Raw genomic sequence first — 20,819 nt, forward strand, 5'->3', positions numbered from 1 at the left:
TGAGGCCCCACCTGCAGAGCTGCTCCAGCCCTGGATCCAGCACAGGAAGGAGCTGGAGCTGCTGGAGAGAGCCCAGAGGAGGCTCCAGGATGGTAAGAGGGATGGAGCAGCTCTGCTGGGAGGAAAGGCTGGGAGAGCTGGGATTGTTCACCTGGAGAGGAGAAGCTTTGGGGTGAGCTCAGAGGCCCTTGCAGGGCCTGAAGGGGCTCCAGGAGAGCTGGAGAGGGACTGGGGACAASGGATGGAGGGGCAGGACACAGGGAATGGCTTCCCACTGCCAGAGRGCAGGGATGGATGGGATATTGAGAAGGAATTTGTGGCTGGGAGGGTGGGGAGGGGCTGGGATGGAATTCCCAGAGAAGCTGTGGCTGCCCCTGAATCCCTGGAAGTGTCCAAGGCCAGGTTGGACATTGGGGCTTGGAGCACCATGGAGTCCCCGCCATGAGGGGTGGGATGGGAATGAGTTTGAAGATCCCTTCCCACCCCACCCCCTCGGGAATTCTGTCATCCCCACTGAACAGCCAAGTGGTGCCTGCACAGCCCCTTGCACAGGAGAACGTTGGAATTCCCAGTCCATGCTCCCATTCCCACCACCCCATCCTTCCACTCCARCCATATCCATTCACAACTTCCACCAGCCTTCCTTTTTTTTTCCCCTCATTTAATCGTTTTTTTAAGTTAATTTGGCCCGAGGTATTTCCTTGTAAGTTTGAACAGATTTTTTTTCCATGATTTTCATGGATTTAAAAAGAGGTGGGAAAAAAAACCCAAACAAACCCCATCCTTAAAGCCAAGGAGAAAGAGGGTGAAAATTCACTTCAGGGGTGAATTCAGGGCTGTTTATGAGCTCAGTTTCTCTCAGCTTTTTTTTTTTGTTTTAATGGAAAGGTGGGGAAAAGATGGGTTTTGGGAGCTTTCTGCCTTTTCTCCTGGCCCCCCTTCATCCCCCCCCTTCCTTTCCCTCATGGCTCTCCCAAAAAACATCCCGCGGGGATTTGCTGCAATAAAGCACCAAGCTCTTCCTACCAGCGGGGCCAAACTGCCCGAGGGGAGCCAAACCCAGCCCGGAACAGGATTTTCTCACTCCGGGAATTTGCTGTACTTGGAAGTGGCAAAACCATAAATGTGTGGAAAAACAGGGAGCCCTAAGGATATGGAGAGGGGTGGCTGGCATCGGGGTGGGATAGGGGAGTTCCACTCTCCGGGATACAACAGCGGCTCCCAAGACATTTCCTCTTTTTTGGGATGCGTTTTCCAAGCTTGACTCACCCCAGGGAGCTGGGAAAGCTCTGGAGTGRGTGTGTGGAGGAGAAGCAAGAGTCCCAAATCCAGGAATCTCCATGCTCATGGGATGATCCATCCATCCTCTGGTTGCTCCCAAGGGCAGCTCCCCCACAGAGTGACCTCAAGGTCTCTGGAACCTTCATTTCCGGCCTCATTCCCACATTTGTCACCTGGGACACGGAATTCTCTTTTGGAATCCCTCCAATCCAGAACCACACATGAATTTTAGGATTCCCCTGTGGAATTTCTACCCCTGTCAGAGGAGGTGTCTCAGCCTGGGGTGGGGCCTCACAGAGTTTGGGATCTGCAGCTGACAAAAGGAGCCAGGATTGTGGCACAAAGAATCCCAAAATCCCAGAATGGTTTGGGTTRGGAGGGATCTTTGGGATCATCTCATTCCAATCCACCTCACGTGGGATGGCTTGGAGCAACCTGGGATCRTGGAAGGTGTCCCTGTCTGTTGGGGGCTGGATCTGGATGACCTCTAAGTCCATCCCAACCCATTCCGTGATTCCATAAAAGAGCTGGGTCATGGAAAGAAAAAAAATTATAGACTTCTATATGAAAAAGAAACAAAAAATAAACACATTTTTAAAAAGCCAAAAAAAATCCCCCTAAAAAAAAAAAAGAAAAGCAAATCCTGCCCCCCAAAACTAAACAAAGACCAACAAAAAAACCACCAAAAAATCCAAAGAAAACCCCTCCAAAAACCAAGAGGAAAAGATATTTTCAGAGCATATCCCAGAATCCCAGAGGTTGGAAAGCCCTCCAAGGTCACCAGGTCCAAGCTGCCAGATGCCCACCTTGTCTCCAGCCCAGAGCTCTGAGTGCCACCTCCAGGAATTCCTTGGACACCTCCAGGGATGGGCACTCCAAATTCCCCTGGGAAACCCCTGCCAAGGCCTGASCACCCTTTCCATAGGGAAATTCCTGCTGATGTCCAGCCTGGCTCAACTTGGAGCCATTTCCTCTCCTCTGGGAGCAGATCTCCATTTCTCCCCCGGCTGCCTCCTCCTGTCAGGGAGTTGTGCAGAGCCACAAGGTCCCCCAGAGCCTCCTTTGCTCCAGGATGATCATTCCCAGCTCCCTCAGGAATTCTCCAGCCCCTCCCCAGCTCCATTCCCTTCCCTGGACATGCTAATGGAAGCCGAGGTCCAGCTCCTTCTCTCCCATTCCATCATTCCCTCGAGGAGAGGAACCACACTGCGTTTGCTGCCGGAAGTCTCCAACTGTGCTTTTCYGTGTCCCACAATTCCATGGGTTTATCCCTCTCTCCTGAGCTCCTAAGATTCCCTTTAAAACCATCAGCATTGCTGGGTTCACGGTTGGACTCCAGAATCCCAAGGATCTTTTCCAACCAAAACAATTCCATGGTTTCACCTTTTGCAGCTTTTTCACCTATCCCATCTCCCTCATCCTGCCCAGCTGCAGCTCAGGAAGAGATCCGGGGATGGAAATTATTCCCTCATGTCCCTGGAGAGATCCATAATTTCATAGGAGAAGCTCAAATTAAAATCCTATTATTGGAAAAAGCATGGCAATCCCTGGGGGACAACACAGACCCACCAGCTGGAATCACCTTTCCGAGCAGGCAGAGAAAATCCTGGAATGGCAGCAGCTGGAATTGCCACGGGAGTGCAAATTCCTTCCACCTGCTGCAGGCACCGAGTCAAACCCCATCTGCTTTCTGCCCCTAAAATCCCTGCAAACTTCATGAAGTTTGTGCCTCTCCCAAGGAGGCACCTGGGAAYGCTGGCCCAGCCCACATTCCCAAATTGGCGTGGAGAATGATGGAATTTCCTCTCATTTCCCGAGCAGGAACAAATGGGTGTTCCTACAGCGCTGTCCTACAAAACTCCAGCTCTTATAGGGACATAAAAGGATGGGAAGGAGAAGAACAGGCATTCAGGATAATCCAAGAACATCAATAATAAATCCTAAAATTGCAATCCCACTGTGTCCCTGGACACCCAGGAGGGTCAAAGCCATTTTTAGGGGCACCAGGCATTTTTTCCCATCCTTGCTTTTCCTCTGGAATKCCCAGTCTGGGATTATCCCTGGTGCACAGCCCCTGGCTCAGGCTGGGAGCTCGGGATCCCCTCCTGTTTCTGCAGGATGAGGGAGGTCAGGAGGGGGAAGGGTTCAACAGGGAATCTGTAATGAATTCAGGGGATTTGGGATAAATCCAGCATTACTGGTGCCTCTGGATGTGGCCTGGGAATTCAGGGCCATCCACGGGAAATCCCATTGCCTTGAGGTGCCCAAGGGCAGGGACAGGTGGGATATTGGGAAGGAATCCCTGGCTGGGAGGGTGGGGAGGGGCTGGGATGGAATTCCCAGAGAAGCTGAGGCTGCCCCTGAATCCCTGGCAGTGYCCAAGGCCAGGCTGGAGCAATCTGGGATGGTGGGACCGAATGATCCTAAAAATCCCTCCCAATCCCACCCATTCCATAACTCCCTGTCCAACCTGGTGCCCACCATCACCCCCAGGTCCCGTTTTCCAGCTGGGTGTTCCCAGCATGTCCTGGTTCTTGGATTGCTCCTTCCCAGGGCAGGGACTCTTCCTGCTGAACTTTCCGAGGATCCCCCAGCCCGTTTCTCCAGGATTTTGAGGCCCCTCTGGATGCACAACTGGAATATCGGCCACTCCTCTCAGCCTTGGAATCCTGGAATGGTTGGGGTTGGAAGGGACCTTAAAGCTCATCCAATTCCCTTCCACCAGGGAATATTTTCCATATTTTTCATCAAAAATGAGCCCATGTTAAATCTCAACCCCTCAGGAAGTGCKGCACCAAATCCCATCCCACAGGAACGTGATGGAACGGATTTTCCCGCAAATTCCCAGCCAAGTGAAGACAAGAGAGAAAATCACTATTCCAAGAGATTTAATAACAAGGAATTACAGGTGGAAAATCCTTCYGGCACACAGAATTCAGCCAACCTACAGCTCTAGGATGGGTCTTACAAAGAAGATTCCCAAGTTTTTTGGACTCAACACAGCCCACAAAACGCGGAGTTGGTGCTGAAACCCCACAGCAATAAAAAATATGGCACAAGGAACATCCCAAAAAATCCCCCAGTTCTGGATATTTCCTTCTGGCAATCCGGATTGGGACTCATCCAGCTCCCAGATCCCATCCCAGGCRGCGGCAGCTTCGACAAACACAGAGGATTTGGTGCAAAATCCACGTGGAAATCCATGGAAAAATGAGGTGTGGAAAGGGTCTTTTCCTCTCCCAGCAGTGATTTGGGGGTGGGGAAACACCAGGAGAAGCCCAGAGAGGATTTTATTCCCAGTCATTAACGGATGGATATGGAATTATCACCGTATGATCCAGTAAAGTGCATGCCAGGAAAAACTTGGAGTCAATTTTTCTCCAATCCTACCGAAAATTAGGAATACAAACCATGGGAGAGAGCAAGAGCTGGCAAACAACTCCCTCTAAACGATTTTCAATGCTTTTTTCTCCCCAAATGAGGCTGGATTCCTTGGAAAAAAAAATTCCCAGCAGAAGCAGGAATTTAGGCTTCGCCATTGATAAATATTGCACTGAGAGTGTTGGCTTTGAAAGCAACATTAAAAAACTAAAATTAAAAAAAAAAACACAAAAAAACCTTTTGCAGCAGTTCCTTCCAGCTGGAAAAATGCAGGCAAYGGTCAAATGGGAGGTTTTGTGGATTATCTGGGATTTTTCCTATAGGGCATCAATAATTTAGGAGGGGAAATCTCTGCTCTCAATGGAGCCAAGTGTAAACTTCAGACTTTAACTGAAAAAAAATCCCTTTTTTTAAGAAATAAAACTCTGGAAAAAGTCTTGAAATGTTTCACTACCATGGAGTGCAAAGAAATTTAAAAAACAGGAAAAATGGGATGCGCCAGGAGCATCCAATGATTCCAGCTCYGAGTCTTCCCGACTCCTGGAAAATTCCAGAGCATTAAATGCAGGATCAGGAGCAGGCAAAGTTCAGGAAATACGAGGGTTCATCACCATCATTGTCCACGTCAGTGAAATTCCCAAAAAAGTAGGGGAAATGCCCAAAAAAAAAGGCTCAAGGAATTGCAGTTGGACACCTGGCCCTCAGCTGAGCTATTAGGGATTTTAGGGAAAGACCTGGAAAAGGTATTCATGGGCTGGAATCAGCTCCAGTGGGCTCAGATGCACGAACAAAATCCCAAAAGGCAGCAAAAAAAAAAAAATTGCACATGAATTAATTAATTGATTAATTAATTAAAAAAAGTCAGGTTTGTGACATCCCTTCACATTTACAGGGTTTCGTGGGGTAGAATCCACGGGTTTTGTTTCATCCCGATTGGAAATTAGGACCTTTTCATCCCAAAACAGCCTCCAAACAAAGTCCAAGATCCAACCATCATCCGAGTTCCAAACATCATCCGAGATCCAAACATCATCCACGGTCCAATCACAATCCAAGATCCACCATCATCCAAGATCCAAACATGATTCAAAATTCAAACATCATCCAAAATCCAATCACGATCCAAGATCCAAATATCCAAGATTCAAACATCACCCAAGATCCAAATATCTCAAATCCAACCATCGTCCAAGACCAAAACATCCAGAACCCAACCATCATATAAACATGATCCAAGATCCAACCAAGATCATCCAAGATCCAACCATCATCTAAGATCCAAACATCCAAGATCTGAACATCCAAGATCCAACCACCATCCAACATCCAAACATAATCCAAGATCCAGCCACAATCCAGGACCCAACCATCCAATCACGATCCAAGATCCAAACAGGATCCAAGATCCAAACAGGATCCAGGACCCAACCATCATTCAAAATCCAACCACCATCTAAGATCTAAACATCAAAGACCCAACCATCATCCAAAACCCAACCAATCATCCAAACATACAAAATCCAAACATCATCCAAGATTTAACTGTCATCCAAGATCCAACCACGATCCAAGATCCAAACACCTTCAACCCCTCAGGAAGTCGACCCCAGCAGCGCTGTTTTCCAAACATCATCCAGACCACCTCCTGAAGTGTCTCTGGAATAACCAGTCCTGAAAAACCCGGCTCCCCCATCCTCCGCTCTTCCCACATTCCTGATCCCACCRTGATGTTACGTCAGCTTCCTCATCCGGCGGTTCTGCCGGTCRATGTTGAGTGTGGCGCGATCCACGGAGCTGCTGATGGAATCCAGGGCCTCGTCCTGCCTTTCCAGCTCCGCTTCTGTCTCCAGGGCCAGGCCCTTCAGCTTCTTCAGGATCTGCCAGAAGGAAACAGGGAGAGCTTGCACTGAGGGTTCGGGAGCAATGGGATTCTTCCTTGCTTTAAATCCCAGAATATTTAGGTTGGAAGGATCATCCGGTTCCAAGCACAGACACCACCCACTGTCCCAGGCTGCTCCAAGCCCCAGTGTCCAGCCTGGCCTTGGACACTGCCAGGGATCCAGGGGCAGCCACAGCTTCTCTGGGCACCCTGTGCCAGGGCCTCCCCACCCTCCCAGACAGGAACTCTTTCCCAATCCCATCCATCCCTGCCCTGTGGCACCGGGAAGCCATTCCCTGTGTCCTGTCCCTCCATCCCTTGTCCCCAGTCCCTCTCCAGATCTCCTGGAGCCCCTTTAGGCCCTGCAAGGGGCTCTGAGCTCTCCCTGGATTCCCTTCTCCAGGTGAGCACCCCCAGCTCTCCCAGCCTGGCTCCAGAGCAGAGGGGCTCTAGGCCTTGGCTCCTCCAGACCAAGACCAGGAAAAATCTGATGTCAGAAGTGACTCGATGCAGGGAAAATCACCAGAAAATGGGCAAAATTCCTTGGAACCCTCCCTGAGATCCTCCCATTATCCCTGAGCGCTGAGGCAGAGCACATTTATCCAGGAATGGTGTAGTTTTCCTATCCCAATTCACCAGATTTTTAAGTAAAAAGGGTCATTTCCATGATTTCCCACAGGTGGGAAAGGAGTGGGACAACACCTCAAATATTCCAATCCCATTCCCTTTCTAAATTCCAATCCTCATTAGGGATTGAATAATCCCACACTTGAAATATGAGGAATCCTGTCCACATCCCCTCCTGCTGCACCTGGAATGGGCAGGGAGACAGGAGGGATTTGGGATCACCTCACCCCATTCACTGCAGGATATTTCTCCCATTATTTTTGCTTGGATTGAGAGAAATCCCTGATTCTATTGACTTTGTCATGTGCCACTGACACAGCACTGGTTTGGACCAGGAAAAAATCCATTCCAGCAGCTATGAGGCTGAATTCCCACTTTTTTATTGGGAAAATTTATTGAAACCGCACACAGGCAACTACAGAGTGTAAACACTGGCGGGGAAAATTAAAAAAAAAAAAAAACAACTCCAAGGCCCGGTTTTCCCCATTCCAGGGCAGATCAGGTGTCAGCTCCTTGCTCCAGGCCATGGAATCAGGCCATTCCATGAGCAAATGTAGAATTTTAGCCCTTGGAATGAGCAGTTCCTCACCAAAACAAAGCTCACTCCGAGCTCGCAGCTGTGATTTCCGGAGATGGAGGCAAGTAAATGGGAAAAAAAGCACTAAAGAAGTCCCTCTGGAATTTTCTGGGCCCTGGAGCCAATGTTGGCATATCCCTCCCACTCCTCGTGCCATTCCATCAAAATCCCAGGAAAAGCCTCAGCCAGGTACTGCASGATTCTTCCCCTATTCCCAAATTCCATCTGAGGGATCCACACTGCCACAAACTCTGGGATTTTAACATAAATGGCCCCTCGGGAAGTCCCTTCCTCAGGCACCCAAATTCTGGGAATGCCAGAATTCCCTTCCTCTGAGGGAAGGAATTCTGTAACTTCCAACAATTCCTGTTATTCCCACAATTTGGAAGAGAGAGGAAAAAAATGAAAAACTGACAGAAAGTTCTGAGGGGGTTTTCATCACAGGATTGATGAAAAGTGACAACATTCCTATGGAATTTTATTTGCAGCAATATTTGGTTAAGATAATGTGTTTCTGATGATGAAATCATGGATTTTTAAGGAATAAAATTAAGGAGTAAAACAATTATTGGCAATGAATTTATCCTGATTTTTACCTGTCTGAGCTCCTTGGCCTCTTCCTGGGAAACCTTCTCATGCTTCTGCAGCTGCTCCTGCTGGTTGTCCATCCCTTCCTTGCTTCCCGAYGGAGATCCAGGATTCACCACTCCTCCCAAAAGTCCCGTGGCTGCAAGAGAAATTCCACGGTCAGACGGCTTTTCTGTGGTTGGATATTATGGAAAAATTCCTGGCTGGGAGGGRGATGAAGCCTCAGGTTCCCAGGAAAGCTGTGGCTGCCCCTGGATCCCTGGAMGAGTCCAAAGCCAGGCTGGAGYACTCTGGGAAAGTGGGAAGTGTCCCTGTCCATGGAATGATCCTGAAGGTCCCTTCCCACCCGGAACCATTCTGGAATTCTTGGATTCCATGTCCCAACAGCAAGCACCGGCGCTGGGATCAAACCAGCTGAGCTGAGCTTTAGGAGGGCTCAGGACCCAACTTTTCCCATGAAATTCCCATTAAATTATGTTTCTCCCATTAAATTATGCTTTTCCTATTAAATTTTGTTCTTCCCATTATATTCGGGTTTTCCCATTAAATTCTGTTCTTCCCGTTAAATTYTGGTTTTCCCATTAAATTCCGTTTTTCCAGGAAGGATCCAAGGAGTGTATCCTCCAGCTCCTCWCCTGGAGGTGCCCGTGTTCCCAGTAGAGGATTCCTTGTCAAAGGGAGCCTTTGGAGAACAGGATCATTTGGGATGTGGGGATTCCTCTGAACCAAGGGAGAGCACCAGCACATTCCCAAGCCATTAACAAGGATTATCCCAGAATGGTTTGGGATGGGAGGGATATTTCAGGATCATCCCATTCCATGGGCAGGGACAYCTCCCACTGTCCCAGGCTGCTCCAAACCCTATCCAACCTACCTTGGATACTTCTAGGGATCCAGGGGCAGCCACAGCTTCTCTGGGAATCTCATCCCAGCCTCTCCCCACCCTTCCTTCCCCAAATCCCATCTCTCCCTGCTCTCTGGATTGCATTCCCTCCCTGGGAAAAGCGGAACCGGAAGTGCCAAACCGTCAATCCCTCTCTCCCCATAATTCCTGCAAGATCCTAATCCCTGGAATTATCCAATTACCCAGAAGTCCCTGGACTCAGCCTCCATCCAAGTGGAAAACAAGGAAGTTATTCCCTGTTTTCCTTGTTTTCCAAGGGAGRATAAACCAGGCACTGGAAAATGCTGTTGACGGTGAATTCAAGTCCTGGTCTCCTTTGGGAAAAGTAGGAAGGGAATGCCAGAATTCCCTATGGAAACCAACAGYCAGCTGGAATTCCTTGTGATCCCTATCAGGTGAGGAGCCCCAGCTGCCAATTATCCCATTAAAATCCATGAATCCAGCCCTCCCACCCTAAGGAGGACAGGGAAAATCACTGGAATAACGAAGAAGAGGTGGAAATGCCAAAGGCCTGGCAAAAGAAAGGGATGAGGAAGGAGAGCTGGAACTTCCCAGCATTTTTTTAGGGAGAGAATTGGTGGCAAGGCAGGAATGTTCAAATATTTGGGATTGTTCCTTTCACACCYGGAGCTGCTGCCACCGTGAGAGGAAAAAAAGCCACCAAAGCTCAGGAGAAAATCCAGGAAAATCAAAATTAYTAGGAAACACAAGCACAGGGATAAGCAGGAAAAATTCACAGCCTCCAAAGGGATAAAATCCTGGGAATACCAGGATGGAGCTGCAGGATTGAGAGAGTGCTGCTCTAAATTGTCCCATGCAACTGGAATGGATTTCCAAGATGGAATATAGGATTTTAATCCAGGTTTTTAATCCTGGGAAGTTGTCAGCCATTTYTGAGGATAAAACTGGATAAAGGCAGTTCCAAACCAGCCCCCACTGCTCTATCCTGGAAATTTAAACATCCCAAAAAAAAACAGCAGGAAAAGTGCTGTAAATCAGCTAAAAACACTTCCAGGTAATCGGATGGGCATCAAACTCTCCATAAATTTCTTTTCCACATGGAATTAAGCCAAAARCCTTAGGAATTATTTTGATGTTTAATTATATAAATGTGTTTATGCATAAACCGAGGGCAGGACTGTGTAAACAAAGGATCGAGGTGGGATTGGGACAGTTTTGGGGAAAAAATCCCTGATTTTGAGAGGGATTTACACCACCCCCCCCATGCATGGGTATTTTTCCTATAAATCCCTGGATCAATTCCCTATCTGAAAACAGGGAGACAGACATGGATAATAACAATTTTCTCCCCGATGCTTTGAGGAAAATGGAAAATAAAAAATAAAAATTCAGGATTTCCACGGAAAACTCCCAGAGGATCAGACACAGTCCGTGAGTGCCACCTTGTGACAGAACAGGAACAGAGACAAATCCAGGGAAAACAAAAACCAAGCAGAGCTGGAAAAGTCAGGATTTCCATCACCTCCCAATCTTTTCCAAATAAAACAGGGAAAAGGGGAAGGAGAGCAACATCCGGATGCAAAACAGCGGGAAAAGCACCAGAGAAGGGCTGGAGATCCAAGGATTTGATACTATTCCCTCAGGAATTTGGCTCTGATTTGCCAGAATAACAGGAACCCAGCAGGTTGTTTTTCCCTGGAGTTGTTGTGCTGAAATTCCAGTGCCAAAATTAATTTTCTTAAAAACGAAGCAGCTTTTCCAAGCCGGAATATTCCTCAACAACAGGATATTCCCTTCCCAGCTGGAACTCAGGGCAGAGGAAKTGGTGGATTTATTATTTTATTCCGTTTTTCTGCTTGTTTTCGGCACTGAATCCATCCTTGATCTGCTACTCTGGATTCACAATCAGGAAAAAATGAGGATTCAGGGATGTTGGGAGGAATAARTTCCCAACTGTCAAAAATTCCCAGGGTGGATTAAAAAACCTCAACTTTTCCTGGAATTTTAGAAGGATTAATGGCAGGGAATGTCAACTCCATTGCTGGGAAAAGGGTTCAATCTACAAGATTTTCTTAAAATAATTCCAAGATCTCCTAAATTCCAGCATCTGGACTTGTCTAATATCATAATCCTTTCCCAAAAGATGGGAAAATGGTGTTTATCCCATATGTGGATTCAAAATTTCCTGGATTTTTGGGTTGAACTTTCTGTCTTTGAGGCAATGACAGTTTCAATGGAAATACTGGATATTAAATATTGGATATTAAATGTTGGATTTTGGACACTGGATATTAAATATTGGATATTAAATACAGTACATTAATATTGGATATTAAATACAAGATATTAATATTGGATAGGGATATTAAATACTGGACATTGAGTACTGAATATTGAATATTGGACATTAAATGTTGAATATTGGATAATATCCAATATTGCATAYCAGATATTAGATGTTGGATAATAAATATTGGACACTGGATACAAAATATGGGACACTGGATAATTAACATGCAATATTGTATATTAAATATTAGATACTGTATATTAAATATTGGATATTAACATTGGATAGGAATATTAAATATTGGACATTGAACACTAAATACTGGATATGAAATACTGGATATTAAACATTAAATATAGGATATTAAATTTTATATTGGATAGTAAATATTGGATACTGGATATTAGGTATTAAATATTAGATATTGGCTATTATACATTCAATATTAAATATTGGACATTGTATACTAAATATCCAATATTGTGTATTAGATATKGTATATGGGACACTAAATATTGGATATTGGATACTAAATACTGGATATTAAACATTAGATATTAAATACTGGATACTGTATATTAAATATTGGATATGAAATATTAGATATTAAATATTGGATAATGGCTATTAGATATTAAATATTGGATACTAAATGCTGCGTATTGGATACTAAATGTTGGATGCTGCATATTAAATATCCTATATTATATATTAGATACTGGATATTGGATATTGGATGCTAAATACTGGATATTGGACATTGGATACTAAATGTTGGACATTGGATATTAAACACCGGATATTAAATATTAAATATTGGATATTAAATACTGGATATTGGGCATTAAATACTGGATAGTCCCTTCCAGGTGGAATTCCCACCAGGAAAAAGAGGAGAGCCCAAGGCTCTGAAGCCACACAAGGGTTATTCTTTGGATTTACCCTCGCCATGGACTCACTGCAGGGACARCAGGGACAGGATTCACCTCGGAAATGCTCCTCGGAAAAAACCTGGAAACCTTCAGAGCCGGGAATTCTCCGACTGCCACCCACCCACCTGCCTGCCAGATGGACGTTCCCAAATCCGCCTGGGGAGACTTCCTGGATCCGRCAAAGCCCAGGGCATCCTCCAGGAACTGCATCTTCTTGCTGAACTGCATCTCCAGCACGGGAATGAGCTCGGGCATGCGGGCCGACAGCAGGCGGTAGGAATGGTCGGGTTTGCCGATGAACCTCTGGCGGACGCTGATCTCGTAGGGCGTGTGCACGCGGATATCGTCCACGTCCCGCGACTCGAAGCGGTGCACGAGCTGCGAGTTGCAGTCCCGGATCTCCAGGCCCGAGGGGAGCAGGGTGAGTTTGCCGGGTTTGGCGTTGGAGTCGCTGCGCTGGGAGATGATCACGGGAATTCGCAGCAGGATCTCTTCCCCGCTCTTGGTGTCGGGAGCTGCCGCCGCCGTCTCCTTTGGCTTCGCTTCCAGAGGGCTTTTCCAGAGTTTGCTGCTGAAGGGCCACCAGGAAGGAGATTCCAGCTCAGTCAACAGCCTGSAAGACGGAAGGGAGGGTTGGGAAAAGGGAAAGCAGTGGGAAGCTCCTGAAATTTTGGCAGCTCCAAGGAAATCTCCCCACAGAAATTCCTTAATCCCAAATCCAGCCCACTGTTATTCCCTCCTCAAACCCATTTGCAGCTCCCCAGGATCCATCCTGCTCCAAGCCCACCTTCTCCTCACAATCCAWCAGAAAAACACCCACGATCCCAGCTGCGATGGAGGGAATGGGAACTGGATTTATCCAGGCCTGTTTCCATGTCTGCTCCTCAATATTCCCACTCCTGCCCATCCATCACCACTTCCTGCCTTTTCCCGCTCCTTTTCCATTGGCCCCACAGGCTGATGCCACTTTTTCCTTTGCACCACACCTAATTCCCAGATAAAACTCTAAAAATTCCAGGCTGAGRCTCCAAACTCCAGCAGAGACTGCCTTTCCACAGTGTTGGGGCAGCTCCCTAAGGAAAACATTCCCTTTTGGCAGGAGCCTTTCCCAAGGAAGGATCATGAGCACAGATCCCTGAATTGATGCCCCACTGGGCCTCTTTTCACAAAAAAAAAAAAAAAAATTGGGAATGAGAGGGTGGTTTGGATTTGATTTTCCATGTGCTGCACTGCTGATGGCAGCATCCCTCTCCAGGGATAAATGGGAATCATGGAATGGTTTGGGATGGGAGGGATATTAAAGCTCATCCCATTCCCACCCCCATCCATAGGCAGGACACATTTCCCTATCCCAGGCTGCTCCAAGCCCCAATGTCCAACTTGGCCTTGGACACTGCCAGGGATCCAGGGGCAGCCACACTTCTCTGGGAATTCCATCCCAGCCCCTCCCCACCCTCTCAGGGAAGAATTCTTTCCCAAGATCCCATTTAAATCTGTTTTTCCAGTGGGAAGCCATTCCCTGTGTCCTGCCCCTCTGTCCCTTGTCCCCAGTCCCTCTCCAGCTCTCCTGGAGCCCCTTTTGGCCCTGCAAGGGGCTCTGAGCTCTCCTTGGATCTTTCTCTTCTCCAGGTGAACATTCCCACCTCCCTCAGCCTTTCTTCACAGAGCTGCTCCATCCCTCCAACCAAAAATCCAGCATTTCATTTCCTAAAGCCCTGTGCGGATCTGCCCCATAAATCCCATCCCCACCAGCACCGCAATCCCACTCCCAGCTCTGGGAATGCTCACATTCCCATTCCCATTCCATACCTGTCAGCCACATCCATGTCCCCCTCGATCTTGTGCAGCCCCCTGAGGATGTTGTCAAACTGCTCTCCCTGGGAATGCAGCACCTTGGCTGTGTCCTCCAGGCTTTTCTGGGATCCCACCAACATTCCTGCCAATTCCCTGCCCTTCCCAGATTCTGGGGCTGCTCCCGCCGCCCCTTCCTGGCTGGAGAGMAGCTGCTCCCGCCAGAAGTGCTCCAGGATGTTGAACACCACATTCCTGTTGGGGTGCAGGGAGCTGAACCAGTGCTTGGTGCCACGCTCAAGCACAGTCAAGGAGCTGAAGATGAGGTGGGAAGATTCCTTCTTGATCTCGCTGATCCCGGAAAGCTGGAAGTCCACCAGGAGCTCCCCGCTCCTGTCAGCCGTGAATTTGATGGAGACGGAAGTCAGGCAGAGTCTTCCCGGGATCCATTGCTTGYTGGTGTCCAGGTAGTAGGAGCAAGGCCAGGAGTGGATCCGGATGTCCTCGTTCATCGGCGCGCCGAGGGGAACGCTCACAAATCCAGCGGGAGATGCTGCAATCCAGGGAAAACAGGGGAAAAAGCAGGAATCATTAATGAACTTGCTTTATTGGATATTAGACACTGGATATTAATACTGGATAGGGATATGAARTATTGGATATTGGGTACTGGATATTCGATATTGGGCATTAAATGTTGGATTAATGACATCTGTGGCTGGCTCCCAGATCCCTTCAGGTGGATAGCCAAGGAAAAAAAAAAAAACAACGGAATATCCCCAAGTTCCAGGATACTTCCTTTAAAAAGGGCTGTCAACATCCAGAATATCCCAAAATTCCAGGACATTTCCTTTAAAAAGGGCTGTCAACATGACTGCCCACCCCATTTTACCAATAATTCCATTTTTATCCTGGAATATTCCCACTCCCAGATACGAAAGGACAACCAGAATATCCCAAAATTCCAGCTCATCCTTGTTTAGAAATCCTTGCTCCTTTCCTTTCTGGCATCTCAACATCCAGSCACATTAAGAACATTCCAGAATTTCCATCCAATCCATGGAATACTGGAATGGTTTGGGTTGGAATGGACSTTAAAGACCATGGGCAGGGACATCTCCTTAGTTAATGATTATTAATTAGGAGCACAAATTCCCAGCCACAAACTGATCAATATTCTTCAGGAACACTCAATATTCTTCAAGAATTTTCAATATTCTTTGGGAATTCCCAGTATTTATCAGGAATTCTCTCAATCTCAGGCCATCCCTCTTTGTCTCAGGACAGACTTGCCCAAATGATCCCAAAAATCCCAAATCCAAGTTATCCTGAAACTTCTGGTGGAACAATCCCAAACACCCTCCCAAACCCATCGGATTTTCCATGTGGAATATTCTCAGCATTTCTTTTTTCCCAGGAGATCAATGCTGATGACACAGAGYTAATCACATGGGATTTGCTCACTGGAATTTGGAATTCAAACAGGAAAACCTTGAGCTTCCCACGCCTCAGACCTGGCTTCCTTCACATTCCAACAATCCCAACCTTGGAATGGGAAATTTCAGCCCTGGACAGGTTTCTCTCCACATTTCCACAAGTTTTTAGGAGCCCAGGGTTGGAATTTTTCCTGGAATATCTCCCTCCTGGCTCTGCAGCAGYACCGAGGCCTGGTTACATCCCACAATTAATTTGGGAATGTCGATGACGTCATCGGGATTTAATTGCTCCCCGATCCATCACGGTCTCCRTGGCTTTGCTGTTTCATGGGATCATGCAGAGATTAATCCCAGACCACAAGCTCAAGGAATTCTGCTCCTTGACCTGTGCCATAAATGAGATCCCCGCTAATTTCCCTCCACCATTCTGGGCCAATCTGCTCCCTCCARGAAAAGTTGGGGAATTCTCATGGAAACAAAAAATTCCTTCTCCAGGAACAGTGAATTCCCAATCCCACATTGAGATCTCCCAGTGTTTTCAGGATGCTCCACCTGGAATATCCCTTAAAAAGACCAGTTCCCGTGGTTTTTGAAATTAATTACACTCRAAATTCCAAAACAATTAAGACATGGACTGGTCCACATTACATCCTTTATAAATTTCTTTATTCCTATATATCCTAAAAAAATTCCTTTATTTGGTTTCTATCCCTTATTGTCATGGATTTTAAATAATTTCATTATTTGCATAATTACATTAACTGTCAAAAATCACTAATAATAATAATAATAATAATAATAATAATAATAATAATAATAATAATAATAATAATAATTCAATCAATATTTCTATTATTTAACCATCTTGGATAAATTTATCATTTAACAATTTAATTATTTTATTATGGACTATTATGCAGTCCAGTTCCAATTATTTTTAAAATTAATTACGCTCMAAATTCCAATACAATTAACATAAGGACTGGTCTCCATTATATCCCAGAAATCCCGTTATTTTGGCTTTTATCCCTGATTTCTGTAGCTTTTAAATATTCCTATTATTTAAATAATAATTTCATTATTAATAATATTTCTATATGTAATTTTACTATTATTTATTAATTTTTCATAATGTTTAAAATTTATTAATTTGATAGTTTTATTATGGACTATTATGCAGTCCAGTTCCAAAGATYTTTWAAATTAATTACGCTCAAAATTCCAGTATATTTAAGACAATAACTGGTCCATGTAATACCCCAAAAATTCCTTTATTTTGGTTTCTATCCTTTATTTCCATGGATTTGCAATAATTTTATTATTTACATAATTATATTAACAGTTTTAAATCCCTAATAATAATTATTTTAGTTTAATATTTTTATTATTTATATTATATAAGTTTATCATTTAATTATTTCATTATGGACTACTAGGCAGTACAGTTTCAATGACTTTTTACATTAATTACACTCAAATTTTCAATATAATTAAGATAAAGATTAGTCCGTGTTATATTCCAAAAAACMCTTTATTCTGGTTTCCATCACTTACCTTCACGGATTTCTGATAATTTTATTATTTAAATAATTATTTAGATGTATGATTAAAATCGTATTAATAATGATACTTACTGAATAATTTATCAGTATAATTTTATTATTTAACAATTTTAAGACTTTTATTATTTAATGATTTTAATAATTTTATTATGGATTGTTACATAGTCTAGTTCCAATAATTTTTTAAAATTAATTGCACTCAAAATTCCAATATAATTAAGATAAGGATTGGTTCACATTATTCCTTTATATTCACAAAATTCCTTTATTTTGGTTTCCATCCCTTATTTCCTTGGCCTTTTAATAATTATTTAAATCATTATATTTATTATTATAATTTGATTAATGACTATATTAATTTATTGAATCATAGCTATAGAACACAGAAATATGATATACAATTTTTAAAAAATGGATAATAATTATAATTATTATATTGTTATATTTATTASTTTATTTTCTGTATTTATTATATTGCATTTATAAAACCATTCCTATAAAATTTATAATATCAATTTAAAAAACATTTATACATATTGATAAAATCCCTGTGCCATGAAAAAGCTCCTTCTGAGCTTTTTTTTTTCCCCTGAGCCCTATCCCAAGCTCCTTACCCATGGAATTCTCAGGGAACATTTTTTTTCCTGTATCTTTCCATTCCAAGTTTTCACCAGGAAAAAAAAAAACTAAAGGAAAATACATCTGAGACTGCTCCTACAGTGAAAATTCCAGTATAAATTAAGGATTTATATTTAATAATATATTAAAACAAGCTTTTCCTGACCCCTATCCAAGCTCCTTACCTGGATCCACAGCCATGGAATTCTCAGGGATCACTTTTTCCCCTCTGTTTTTTTTCCAAATTTTCACCAGGGGAAAATAAACTGAAGGAAAATACACCTGAGGCTGTTCCCACAATCAGAATTCCTTTAAAAATCCACGATTTTGATGGAATAATAAATGAACCTGAGGCCTGGCAGCACAGGACAGGCGGAGCAGCCACTTCCTGGGATTTTATCCCTGGATCAGCTCTTGTGATTCCTGACTCACCTGAGAGCTCAAAGCCCTTACTCAGCTCCTCTCTGTGCCTGAGGGCAAATTTTCCAAGGAAAAATCCACAYGGGATTAAATCCATTCATTGTTCCAGCACATTTTCCTCCCCAAATAATAGAATTTTTGTCAACATCACACCTGGAGAACTCCTTTTTTTTTTCTTTTCCTCTCTCTCAGAGAAGAAATTGGAATTTCAATTGAAAACCTCAAGGAATTTTGCCAACATCAAACCAAGGGAATGGTCAGAATTACTGGAAAACTGATGGGCAGGACTACCCTGGATTTATGGATTAGAATGATGGAATGGTTTGGGATGGAAGGGATCTTCAGGATCCATGGGCAGGGATACTTCCCACTATCCCAGGCTGCTCCATCCTTCTTTTCAACAATTCCAGGGATTGTCCATGCCCAGCTTCTCCAGACAATATTTCTGTGCCATGAAACAAACCATGCCAGCATTCCCTCAAAGGAAAACAGCAGACATAAATCAGACCTTTCCTAAACCATGGAAAGGTCTGGATTGGCAGGAAAATCAAATAAAAACCACCAGTAGCCTCCAGTTCCTTGGAAATAGAGTCAGGAATAGGTTTAGAAACTTGGGAATGCCACAGCCCTTCAGCCTGGAGAGTGATTCCACAAGAAATTCCTTCCATTTGCTCCAAGGAATGTTCCCTCACAATCTGTCCACTGAGAGTTTTTCCCTACCCACAATCTTCCATTATCCACATTCCGAAAAGCAGGGATATCCCTGATTTTCCAGTGAAAATCCCTSTTTTTCAGTCAATAATCAGATTTTTGGCCACATCTACCCCAAAATCCCAGAGTTCCATCCACGCAGACGTAGTTTTTCCATGTGACATTTCAGGAATTCTTTACCTGGAACATCATCCGGAGGCTGCTCCTATAAAAAGGTGCTGATTCACCTGCCCTGAGATCCCACAATTAGCTGAGAGCGTTCCTAAGGAATTAACGAGGGAGAAGGAGCTGCTGCCATCCCTGGGCAGCATTCCCAGCAGAGGTGACTCCCGGGTTTTTCCCAGGAGTGAGAAACATTCCCACGTTTCTTTCCAAGATGCTGGAGTTTCTCTCCTCTCGCCTCCTGAGAGGGGGGAATTCCCTCATGGAGATCCCTTAATCCCCTGAGGATTCCCCAGGGTGGCTTGTTCCTGGCACAACCATCTGGGAATGCTGAGCTTCTGGAAAGCTCCCAGGAGCCAGCACCCCTCAATGACTTAATTTAGAATTCCCATCCAGTTGCTTTTCCCTCTTTTTGAATTAGGACATAATTCCAGGTTTCCCTGATTCTCCAAAGGATTCTCCAAGCCAGGAGTGAGCTCCTTTTTTCCTTTCCCAACTCATTCCATTCTCCTTCCCCACCATCATTCCCAAGCCTCTCCTGCTGTTTCCTCCTGGGCAGGATTTCCAGCCCTTTCTCTTCCCTTTTTCCGTGAGTCGCCCTCCTCCTCASCCCAAACTCAACAAGCACCTGCTACACCTGAGAATTCCAATGGTTTGGGATGGAAGGGATTTAAGGATTATCCCATCCCACCCCTGCCATGGGCAGGGACACCTCCCAYTGTCCCCAGGGTGCTCCAACCTGGCCTTGGACACCTCCAGGGATGGGCACTCCAAACCTCCCTGGGCAGCCCCTGCTAAGGCCTGACCACCCTTTCCATGGAGAAATTCCTGTTGATGTCCAACCTGAATCTCCCCTGGTCATTCCCTCTCCTCCTGTCCCTGTTCCCTAAGAGCAGATCCCAAATCCCCGGCCGGCTGCCCCCTCCTGTCAGGGAGTTGTGCAGAGCCACAAGGTCCCCCCGGAGCCTCCTTTGGTCCAGGATGAACATTCCCAGCTCCCTGAGGAAATCTCCAGCCCCTTCCCAGCTCCAGCCCCTCCRTGTCCACACTCCCACACAGCTCGGTGTCATCCATGAATTTATTGAAGGTTCCCTCCATCCCCTCACCCCGATCCCTGGTGCAGACATTTAGCACTGCCGGCCTCAATGCAGAGCCCTGGGAACACCGTAGCTCTCCCTCCCCCACCCACGAATTTCCTCTCCAAAACCTTCCCGGTCCGAGCCCCCCCCATTCCCGGTCCGAAGCCCAGCCCAGCCCCGGTCCCCGGTCCGGAGCCCATCCCGTCCCCCAGGCAGACCCTTCCCTAAACCCCGCTTCGAGCTACCCCAGCCCGGACCCGAAGCCCTCCCCGGCCCTATGTCGGACCCGCCAGGCTCCGGCTCGAAAACCTCCCCCGCTTTCGCTCCAGGAACCACCCCGGCCGTGCCTCAGAGCTCCCCGATTCCCGGTCCGGAGCCGCCCCAGCCCCATTTCCAAGCCCTAAGCCTCAATTCAAACCCTCCCTGCCCCATTTCCAGCCCCTCCCGCCCCCCCGGTCCCGTCCGAGCCCCCCCGGCCCCACACGCACCTCCCTCAGTGCGGCACCGACCCCGCTCCGCGCCTGCGCCCGCCGCGCGCTCCCATTGGCTGAGCTCCGCGGCGCTACGCCTTCCCATTGGCTGAGCCGCGCGCCGCTGCGCTCCGCTTTTCACCTCCCCTC

The 20,819-nt window shown here is 45.9% G+C and overlaps 1 protein-coding gene across 3 annotated transcripts; it reads right to left on the reverse strand.

Moving 5' to 3' along the window:
- Nucleotides 1–4,152: 4,152 nt before the first annotated feature.
- Nucleotides 4,153–20,728, reverse strand: SNAP47 (synaptosome associated protein 47). Of its 3 annotated transcripts, none has more exons than XM_057367829.1 (5): nt 20,688–20,728; nt 14,230–14,764; nt 12,546–13,033; nt 8,342–8,472; nt 4,153–6,539 (listed from the first exon to the last, which is right to left on the reverse strand). In XM_057367829.1, exons 2-5 carry the CDS (start codon nt 14,721–14,723, stop codon nt 6,393–6,395), a joined length of 1,260 nt encoding a protein of 419 aa, XP_057223812.1. In that variant the 5' UTR covers nt 14,724–14,764; nt 20,688–20,728; the 3' UTR covers nt 4,153–6,392. The 3 variants fall into 3 exon arrangements, with proteins under 3 accessions (XP_057223812.1, XP_057223813.1, XP_057223811.1); XM_057367830.1 differs by lacking the exon at nt 20,688–20,728 and adding an exon at nt 19,139–20,304; XM_057367828.1 differs by lacking the exon at nt 20,688–20,728 and adding an exon at nt 18,013–19,131.
- Nucleotides 20,729–20,819: the final 91 nt, after the last annotated feature.

This window comes from Malurus melanocephalus, unplaced genomic scaffold (genome assembly GCF_030028575.1).
Source record: "Malurus melanocephalus ecotype Western Australia unplaced genomic scaffold, MMel_1.1 scaffold_86, whole genome shotgun sequence".
NCBI classification, from domain to species: Eukaryota; Metazoa; Chordata; class Aves; order Passeriformes; family Maluridae; genus Malurus; species Malurus melanocephalus.